Genomic DNA, 11,174 nt, shown 5'->3' with positions numbered 1-11,174 from the left:
CCTTGGTTTACAGATTGAGTACACTAAAAATGGTATATTAGTACACCAATCAAATTATACATAAAGGGTATTGAGAAGGTTCAACATGGACAAGGCAAATCCTTTGAGTAGTCCAATGATGGGTAGTACACCAATCAAATTATACATAAAGGGTATTGAGAAGGTTCCATACCTCAGTGCCATTGGGGCACTCATGTACCTTGCTAACTATACAAGACCCGATATAGCTTTTGCAGTGAATTTACAAGCAAGATTTAGTTCATGCCCTACTAAAAGACATTGGAAAGGAATAAAGCATATATTTTGATATCTTCGAGGTACATCTAATCTTGGTTTATTTTATTCTAACAATACAAAACCAGTTTTGCTTGCTTATGCAGATGCGGGATATTTGTCAGACCCACATAATGCTAAATCACAAACTGGATATATATTCACATATGGCAACAATGCAATATCATGGAGATCTCAAAAGCAAACTCTTGTAGCAACTTCTTCAAATCATGCAGAAGTAATTGCCCTTCATGAAGCAAACAAAGAGTGTAGATGGTTACGATGGTAACTCGACATATCCAGGGAGCGTCTGGTTTACCAATTGATAATAATCCAACAATTTTGCATGAAGACAATGCGGCATGTGTTACCCAGATGAAAGAAGGTTACATAAAAAGTGACAGAACCAAGCATATCCCGCCGAAGTTTTTCTCATTCACACAAGAATTGGAAAGAAACAAAGAGGTTGATATTCAGTATATTCGTTCAAGTGATAACGTGGCAAATCTCTTTACAAAGGCACTTCCTACATCAATTTTCAAGAAGCATGTACAAAATATTGGAATGCGTCACCTTCGAGATCTTTAAAAGGAACCTATATGTGTTCTGTTGAGGGGGAGCATAATGTTGTACTCTTTTTCCCTTATTAAGGTTTTTATCCCAATGGATTTTTCCTAATAAGGTTTTTAACGAGGCAACTTATGTTCCCATAGGATTCGTCTCAACAAGACTTCAACGGAGCACTACGGCAAATATTTCAAAAAGGGGGAGTGTTATAATAATAAGTAATCATTATGACAACTATTTTGAAATACCAATGAGCAGTCTTCAACTTGGCACAGTAACATATATGCACAGCAAATGATGAAACCTCAATACTATAAATACCACTTCGTGGTATATGTAAAACTCACCAATCGTTTTACGAGAAACCATATACTACCAGTCTCTTCTATCTCTCTGTATTCAATGTTCTTAACAAACCTCAAGTATTTATATATTGTCAAACTTTATTTACCAAACTTCGATTTTTCCTTGTGTCTAACTGCACTCACGACTTCCAATAAATTTGAAGGAAAAACTCAACTCTAACTTCATTGACTACAACGTACTTCACTCGTTTAACTCTAAATATCTAAATATTTTATTATTTTAGGTTTAAACAATTGACCATGTATATATCTAAATATCTTTAATTTATTATTCACATTTCCATCTATCACATCTTCTAAATTGGGCCACATAGTCCTAGAAACAATACATAGCGTATACCTCACGCATTCACAATGCTTTCATATTTGAATACAGTGTTTCGCCATTTAGTTTGAATATTAGACAATTACGCAACAACTTTTACCGGCAAATAGTTGGACGAAAGAGAGGGAATACGTTAAAGCACTTGACCACTAGTGTACTTGTAGTGCCAACTTTTGAATTTCTAGAATATGGTTCTCATCATTCTTCCAAGAATAAATACGGTTCTTATTAAAAATAAATTTTATCTCATGTTGAAAAAGCATAATCTATAAATAAAAGTATCGATATCATATTAAAGAAAATTTGTCTTTTTCATATCTGCTGATATTTTTACGAACCAATATATATAGACAAATGGTTGAAATTGAGTACGTAATCGTCGTATTTGACTATTCAGTGAAGACGGAACTATGAGCCAGCTCATATATTGCTCTAGCATGACCAAATAACCACCACCTCTCGTTGATTTTTAAATCTTACTCAAGCACTAATTGGATGGAACTCGGTGTCTATTGAAGGAAAACAATTAGTCATACATTGAAAACAGACCGTTAAAAATAAGAGAATCTCTTATTACTCCCCTTAGGTTCTTAGGCACTACGTGTGCTTTCAAAATTGTCTCTCTAGTTTCGTAGATATATCTCTGAAAGCATATTTTCTTTACTTTTGCGTGAAAACGTTCCGTAGATGTATATACACAAAATTTGTGTATGTATATCTACAGAGTAAAGCAGACAGAGGAAACGAGAAAATCAACATTTTAACGATAAAAACAACATTCATGTCTTAAAATTGACATTACATCGATAATTTTAACAGTAAATTAAATATTACATCTCAATAGCTCGGTGGACGCTTGCACATCTCTAAAATTTATTCAACCGTTCTTTGCACTGTGCTACGAACTCGAGCGGGATTTTCTCTTCGAAATCGTAATATGTTCGCCACATCGTCAAAACATCCTCTCGGTTCTTGAGCTCAATGTTGTTGTAAACGACGTTCCCTCCGTTGTCAAATGAAGGTGAACGATACTCGAGTTTCACAACTTTTCTTTTGTCTCTATAAGGTAGGCGGTAGTGGATTTCGTCAATGATAACGTCGAGGGAGGTGTACTCGTTGAGTTTGAACGACCGCCCGGGTGTTCTGCCGTCGGAGTATGAGACACTTACGACGTACCAACGGACGTTGTACTCATATTGAGACATATTTGTGGTTGTGTAAAATACAACATTAGAAACCCCAAATTTATAGAAAACCTATGTGAATATGGACCACCCATTTTCTGTCACAGAACCTTTGTAGGTATATCCACGAAAATATCCTATATATTTTGTTTTCGTAGGTGTACCTACGGAAAAAATCCATAGTTTTCAAATTTAGAGCCTTCCGTAAATACATCTATGGAACTTTCCATGTATGATTTTTTAGCAGAACAGAATAAAATTAGTAGTGCAGAATTTATAAACACAAACACAATCTTAACCTTCTATTAGAATTTATAGTTAAAAAAAATGATTATATTGCAATGTTAAAGAATGCATATACTACACTTTCAAAGTACAAAACACGTCAAAAGAAATGTCGGCGGCTAAATCTATTGTTGATTCTGATTTTGACTTTTCCTTATTCGACTCCTTTTCGATGTTGTTGAATTTTTCGAAGTCGTGCATCCTATCTCCAAAAAGATCCGGCCACGTCTCGGCATCTTCGGTATGATGAAACATCCATTCCGGCGTCGTAAGTGGTATGTGTAACACCTCTTACTAACCCCGCGGCAATTAAATAAGTTTATTCAGAGTACATGAAAATAAGGGTGCCACAATTCAAAATTAAATAAAACATCGTTCAGTTATGTCATGCATTCACTGAGGCAATCATCATAAATTAAAAACATTTCATGTTAACACAGCGGAATCAAATCATACGGATTAAGTTTAACATCTATAAAACTTATCCTCCAAAACATCAAAACATAACCAGAGTTATAAACCATAAACTCTAAACATCGCGTCCCCAGTGTTACAAATATCAGAGCATGACACCTGACGCTATCTAAATAACTAACTCATGAGCTAATCCTCACCGAGTCGAACAGCCACTATCCTTAATCTGAAAATGACAACATGTAAGGGTGAGTCTCATCATAATTAACAAATGTTATAAGGCTATAAAGCAACAACACATCATAGCTTTTCATTCACCCAATTGTTTCATAATAGACATTCAGACAAGTTTTATCATCACAAAACAATCAACCAACACATCATTAATAATTATAACACTAGAATACATCCAATCATATTATAAAAGTATGCATATGTATGAACTGACACTATGCATGTGGTACCAACATCATCAAATGGGAATAGCCCATGACCGATCCAACATTATCAAGATACGGCCCAGCCAGCACAGATTCCACACAATGGGAATCATGCCCTTTACTGATCCAACACATCATCATGGATATAGCATCATAAATGAATATGAATGAATGCAAACATACATGAACATACTTATACCATCGTCAAGTGTATGAGTAACATCATCACATACTCATTTCGTCATGATCATCATCATCATCATCAAGCATGTTTATATATATATATATATATATATATATATATATATATATATATATATATATATATATATATGCATCATTCAACCACAATCACATCATTAATCATGTAATAGATTATTTCACAAGGTTCGTTTAGCTCGAAACGACACACAAAACGGACCAACGGTCCAAAAGTTATACTTCTATAAACTTTTCAAAAATGGTATGTTGCTAACAGCACGCGACGCCAACCGTGGTTCGCGGCGCGAACTGAGCGACTTAAAACTCCTTGGCCCTCTGCCAAGCACTTCGCGGCGCAAACATGTGCTCGCGGCGCGAAACGAGAAAAGGAGTACGCCTTCGCGGCGCAACCATGGGCTCGCGGCGCGTACTGAATACATCAAAACTTCCTGGCTTTCTGCCAAGCAGTTCGCGGCGCCAATCCTGGGACGCGGCACGAACTAGCGATTTTCAGAAACCCCAAATCGCAGAAAACAGCATTCTGCACATTCCAAACTCAATTAATTCATGCCAGTACGAACTTAAGGAAATGGAATGCACATACAACACGAAATACACATCATAATACACCAATTACGCATCAATTGAGACCATAACAACACAAACATCATGGAATCAAACATAGGGGATCAAACATCATACAATTTGACTCAATTCTTAAATCTATCATATGACTCAATCGACCCGAATTCTACACCTATTCAGTATTATCAACCCCTAACCCGATAATAGATGCTAATCAGACAGTCCCCCCTTACCTTAGCCAAGAATCTGGACTTTTCCCTTTCTTCTCCATCAAACCCGTAAGCCTCTTTTCTTCTCTTTCAGCAAGAATCCCCAATCCTCAAACTCGCTTATCTTCCTCATCGAGAACCTCCCTGACACGCATTAATATATCAAATCGAAGGAAATTTCGTGTAGAATTTGAATCTTCAAGAATGACCTGATTTGGAGTTTCGAGCAGAAAGTTATGGCATGATTTGTGAAGGCTTCCAAAGGGTTGCAAAAATAGATTTTGCCTATGAGTTCTTCTTCTCTCCCTCTTAGGTTTTCCTCCTCTATTTCTCAATTTACTCCTATTTCCTTGTTTTATTAAAACATAAAATAGCTTAGTAATGGGCTCCTTCAATTACACCCCCCACACTGCTAACTTCACGAATGGCCCAACACTACATTTAATTATTTCTTCCACATAATTCCAATAAAATGCTAATTCAAATTAATTAATTTAAAACTTAATTAAATTAATTAAATAAGAAATTTTGGGATGTTACAACTTTCCCCCACTAAAAGAGTTTTCGTCCTCGAAAACATACCTCAAGTGAAAAGTTCCGGATATGAGTCCTTCATCTGACTCTCCAGTTCCCAAGTAACATTTTCCTAGTCGATCCTCAAGATTCATCTGACATAACCAACAGAAGCATGTTTCATGCGTTCAATCTCAGCTCTTACGTCGCATTCGACCACCCCAAAGGTGTATCACTCGCTATATCTCCAAAGGTTAACGACAGTGAAACGTCGACGTGCGATCCATACAATACGCTCAATAACTGAATAATACAATTACACAATCCATGGTATGATTACAATTGATCAACAATGCAGTAATGGATTCCATCTACCGAACATACCAACCTTAGACACGCTTTTCCATCTGAGCGATAAAGTAATACTTACACTTTTCACCAACCACTTCCTTCAAGAAACTCAATAATAATATTCCTATATCATTAGATTTCAACTTTCTGACTCCTCTTAATTCACACCAGCAATTATCCAACACGTTACATTCCGCTTTTGTTGCGCTACTCTTATTTACTCATTACAATCATCATCACCAACTAGATTTACTTAGTTTTACCCAATTCTGATTCTCTTTACTCATTCGTTTAAAATCCTCCTTTACCACACATGGTACTAATTTACCACTTAGCAATACTTACACGCACTAAAAACAAACTCCTGAGTTACTACATCTATTAAAACATTCCCACCATCGAAACGAGTACACACAAGTAGTTATAATCACGCTCATCAGCTTCAATATACCATTGCTTACAAAATAGCTCAACTGAGTCCCGCTCTCTACTAAGAATCAAATCAACTTCGTCCTTCATAGGGTATAATTCCTCATTATATCTGGAAATCTACATAACACCTTACAACAGCTCAGAAATTATTATAGCATCATATAGTATCAACTCAACGTCTTAACTTCGCTGAATACATACTCGTCAACCTTGTACAACCACAATAACATATTCATCATCTCGGCAATTATTCAAAAAGGTTCTAATTCTATGATACAACATCATTACATCCACTAAATCCTTAATCCAACATATAGATCAATATATGTTCTCCACGTAGGCTCCCGACGTATTAATTCCTCACTGCCCACGAGTAGTACTCATAATATTACTCCACATCACACTTCGCTGTGCGACTCCGATTACCCGTCTTAAGTCACCGCCCAATACGTTGCACTCTTTCATATTCACTTCTTCATAAGTTCACACAACACAGTGAGCGATTATCCTTACGGTTTAATATCCATCACAATTTATACCATTAAGGTAACAAAACAAGCTTATCTTATCGATATGATTTCATCTACTATCAACAAGAGATTAAGGGTGATCAAGTCCTCAATTTGTCAATAGATAGTCGACAACCATATTTAAGCATAAACCGTCGTTACTACATAATAGTGTCTTTTCCGAGTTTGCACTCAAACTCATTAACATCGTCATAGCCCAATAATTCCCTTTGATTCTTTACAACTCACACATCCCCTCCTCGTTGGATCTTGTCAGTGAGACACCAACATCCAAATATCTCACACAAACCGCTTCATAGTCACTTAGCATCACACACTTGTTAAGTACTTCTCAACTTTAGAATCACTAATATACTCGTACATTACTATTCATCTCGTTCCAAATCAAAATCCCCATCGTAGCAAAAGACCGAAACAACATTCTTAACTCGTGGTTTTACTCTCCCTATCCCATGACTTCTTTCGCGTCCAAATATATTTCACTCAGAATCTCAACAAATTCTTCCTCGCATCAATAGGTGTTAGAAATTCCCTACAATTCTTCTTTTATACCTGTCATTACTTTGGCATCACAAATACAACTCCAACCGTTCTAAAGTTTATTTCACCTTTACTATTATTTCACTTCTCACTAAAATCCATCGGTACTCAAATCATCTTTATGACCAAACATCTCACCAACTTATTCATCAACAACATGTTCTACTCAACTTCGTTTCAAACAATCGCGGTAGTAGGCATTCCTATTCAACAAGTTTCACGCTTCCTTAACCAACTTCAGAATCTCTCCTCATAGGATCACTCTACTATATTTATAACTCTCCCATAAGGTAGAACATAATCTCTCCTCTTCGTAGGTTCAAACGGCACGTTAATCCGACACTCGGAACTCAAGATATGAATTTTCCAATCGTTGTCCGAAAATACAACATCGACGCCATACAGCGGCACTCTAAACGATATCTCTAAAACCCCTCAAATTTTACACTTAATTTCTAAAATTTCTTCTCAAAAAGGCTTTAATTATTCCTTCATTCCGTTCAACTCTGACACTGATATCTCGTGCAGTACCAACAAACAAGTCTAGTTCTAAGAGCAAGTGTAACTGTAACTCCACCTCTTTCCAACATCATCCTGTCACATATAAATATGTTACAGCTTCTGAAACCATTTTTATAATAAATTTAATCTCGTTAGCTTTCTGACGCTTCAAAAGGAACTCAAATCGGATGTCCAGAACTCTAGTTATGAATTTTCGAAGTTTCATAACGATTCAGCAACTTTCCTGCGTTTTGCTTGCGGAAATTCCACTCCGGAACTCATCCTCTTCAGATCAATCACATTCTATACAGCCCCTTATCATATCTCTTCGCTTCCAAAAATTCTTATAACTTGAGCAACACATTCCCTCGCTGAAGTTCGATTTCTGAAGCATCACGACAGCAATCCTCTTTACAAACTTTCAACTGAACCTCTTCCGAGACGCAATGCTACTCAACTGACAACTTCGCAGTCCACCAGTAGAGATGATACATTGCAACTTTCCTACTTCCCTCTCCGACAAATAATCATCAATTACATCTAATCATCCTCCTTCAAGATGCTCTAACTTAATTACCAACCAAGTCTTAATTCCAAGTCACCTTCGATCCGGGAAACAACAACTCCAACAACGCTTGCACTGTTGCCAACAACGCCTTACTGAACCAATCATCTTACAACTGAAACATAACCGAGAAGTGAAGCTTCTCCCCCACTTGTTTCAATCCAACACCTGCAACAAAACAAACAAGTACCGACAGTGATTCACTCACGTGTCGGGTACCAAGGGATAAAACGCCGACAATATACAACTGTCGCGCAACTCAACTGACTCGATGATTGGCCAGACGGACCGACCTGCTCTGATACCACTATTTTAACACCCCTTACTAACCCCGCAGAAATTAAATAAGTTTATTCAGAGTACATGAAAATAAGGGTGCCACAATTCAAAATTAAATAATACATCGTTCAGTTATGTCATGCATTCACTGAGGCAATATCATCAATTAAAAACATTTCATGTTAACACAGTGGAATCAAATCATACGGATTAAGTTTAACATCTATAAAACTTATCCTCCAAAACATCAAAACATAACCAGATTTATAAACCATAAACTCTAAACATCGCGTCCCCAATGTTACAAATATCAGAGCATGACACCTGACGCTATCTAAATAACTGACTCATGAGCTAATCCTCACCGAGTCGAACAGCCGCTATCCTTAATTTGAAAATGACAACATGTAAGGGTGAGTCTCATCATAATTAACAAATGTTATAAGGCTATAAAGCAATAACACATCATAGCTGTTTCATTCACCCAATTGTTTCATAACAGACATTCAGACAAGTTTTATCATCACAAAACAATCAACCAACACATCATTAATAATTATAACACTAGAATACATCCAATCATGTTATAAAAGTATGCATATGTAGGAACTGACACTATGCATGTGTTACCAACATCATCAAATGGGAATAACCCATGACCGATCCAACATCATCAAGATACGGCCCTGCCAGCACAGATTCCACACAATGGGAATCATGCCCTTTACTGATCCAACAGATCATCATGGATACATCATCATCAATGAATATGAATGAATGCAAACATACATGAACATACTTATACCATCGTCAAGTGTATGAGTAACATCATCACATACTCATTTCGTCATAATCATCATCATCATCATCAAGCATGTTTATATATATATATATATATGCATCATTCAACCATAATCACATCATTAATCATCAAATAGATTATTTCACAAGGTTCGTTTAGCTCGAAACGACACACAAAACGAACCAACGACCCAAAAGTTATACTTCTTTAAACTTTTCAAAAATGGTTTGTCGCTAACAGCACGCGGCGCCAACTGAGCGTCTCAAAACTCCTTGGCCCTCTGCCAAGCACTTCGCGCGCAAACATGTGCTCGCGGCGCGAAACGAGAAAAGGAGTACGCCTTCGCGGCGCAACCATGTGCTCGCGGCGTGTACTGAAAACCTCAAAACTTCCTGGCTTTCTGCCAAGCAGTTCGCGGCGCCAACCCTGGGACGCGGCGCCAACTGGCAATTTTCAGAAACCCCAAATCGCAGAAAACAGCATTCTGCACATTCCAAACTCATTCAATTCATGCCAATACGAACTTAAGAAAATGGAATGCACATACAATACGAAATACTTATCATAATACACCAATTACGCATCAATTGAGACCATAACAACACAAACATCATGGATTCAAACATAGGGGATCAAACATCATACGATTTGACTCAATCCTTAAATCTATCATATGACTCAATCGACCCGAATTCTACACATATTCAGTATTATCAACCCCTAACCCGATAATAGATGATAATCAGATAGTCCCCCCTTACCTTAGCCAAGAATCTGGACTTTTCCCTTTCTTCTCCATCAAACCCGTAAGCCTCTTTTCTTCTCTTTCAGCAAGAATCTCTAATCTTCAAACTCGCTTATCTCCCTCATCGAGAACCTCCCTGACACGCATTAATATATCAAACCAAAGGAAATTTTGTGTAGAATCCGAATCTTTAAGAATTACCTGATTTGGAGTTACGAGCAGAAAGTTATGGCATGATTTGTGAAGGCTGCCAAAGGGTTACGAAAATAGATTTTGCCTATGAGTTCTTCTTCTCTCCCTCTTAGGTTTTCCTCCTCTATTTCTCAATTTCCTCCTATTTCCTTGTTTTATTAAAACATAAAATAACTTAGTAATGGGCTCCTTCAATTACACCCCCCACACTACTAACTTCACGAATGGCCCAACACTACATTTTATTATTTCTTCCCACATAATTCCAATAAAATGCTAATTCAAATTAATTAATTTAAAACTTAATTAAATTAATTAAATAAGAAATTTTGGGATGTTTCAGTATGGGCCATCCCATTTTCAAGTAAACCTGTATAAAATGATTCGATTTTGCAAGCCATCCAATACACATGATGCGATCATTTGGATTTATAGGTGGTACGGTGCGAAGCGGGAAAAAGGTTTTTGAAAACCCGTATCACGTCAACTCAATGCACACCCTATCATATGCATATGCAATAATATGTCCCATTTATGGGAATATCATCCATTTTGACACCGGTGCGTAAGCGCCTAACCAAGGAATAAGAGCTTCGTAAACCGCTTAAAATTTAACTTCCCCTCCATATAACCGCGTGTACGAGTCGTTATGCGTCTGCAGATCTTGGATAAATTGATGATGGACAAGCGTATGACTATCCTCTCCGTTACCAAGCAATGCCGAGACGGCCCAGTAACCGCAATTATTGTCCCCCGCAGCATTTATGATCCACTCGATGTATTTGTGCATAAAAACCAACATCTCTTCGATGAATGGAATTTTTCGGTGGAATAGGCATCTCTTCGATGAGTGGAATTTTCGGTGGAATAGGTGTC

At 37.1% G+C, this 11,174-nt stretch overlaps 1 protein-coding gene across 1 annotated transcript; it reads left to right on the top strand.

Moving 5' to 3' along the window:
- Nucleotides 1–555: 555 nt before the first annotated feature.
- LOC131633169 (uncharacterized) lies at nt 556–861 on the top strand. Its single transcript, XM_058903886.1, has one exon. It carries the CDS (start codon nt 556–558, stop codon nt 859–861), a length of 306 nt encoding a protein of 101 aa, XP_058759869.1.
- Nucleotides 862–11,174: the final 10,313 nt, after the last annotated feature.

Source organism: Vicia villosa, unplaced genomic scaffold (genome assembly GCF_029867415.1).
Source record: "Vicia villosa cultivar HV-30 ecotype Madison, WI unplaced genomic scaffold, Vvil1.0 ctg.001083F_1_1, whole genome shotgun sequence".
Taxonomy (NCBI): domain Eukaryota; kingdom Viridiplantae; phylum Streptophyta; class Magnoliopsida; order Fabales; family Fabaceae; genus Vicia; species Vicia villosa.
The sequence above is the reverse complement of the archived record's forward strand: the minus strand, read 5'-3'. Positions and strand labels throughout refer to the sequence as shown.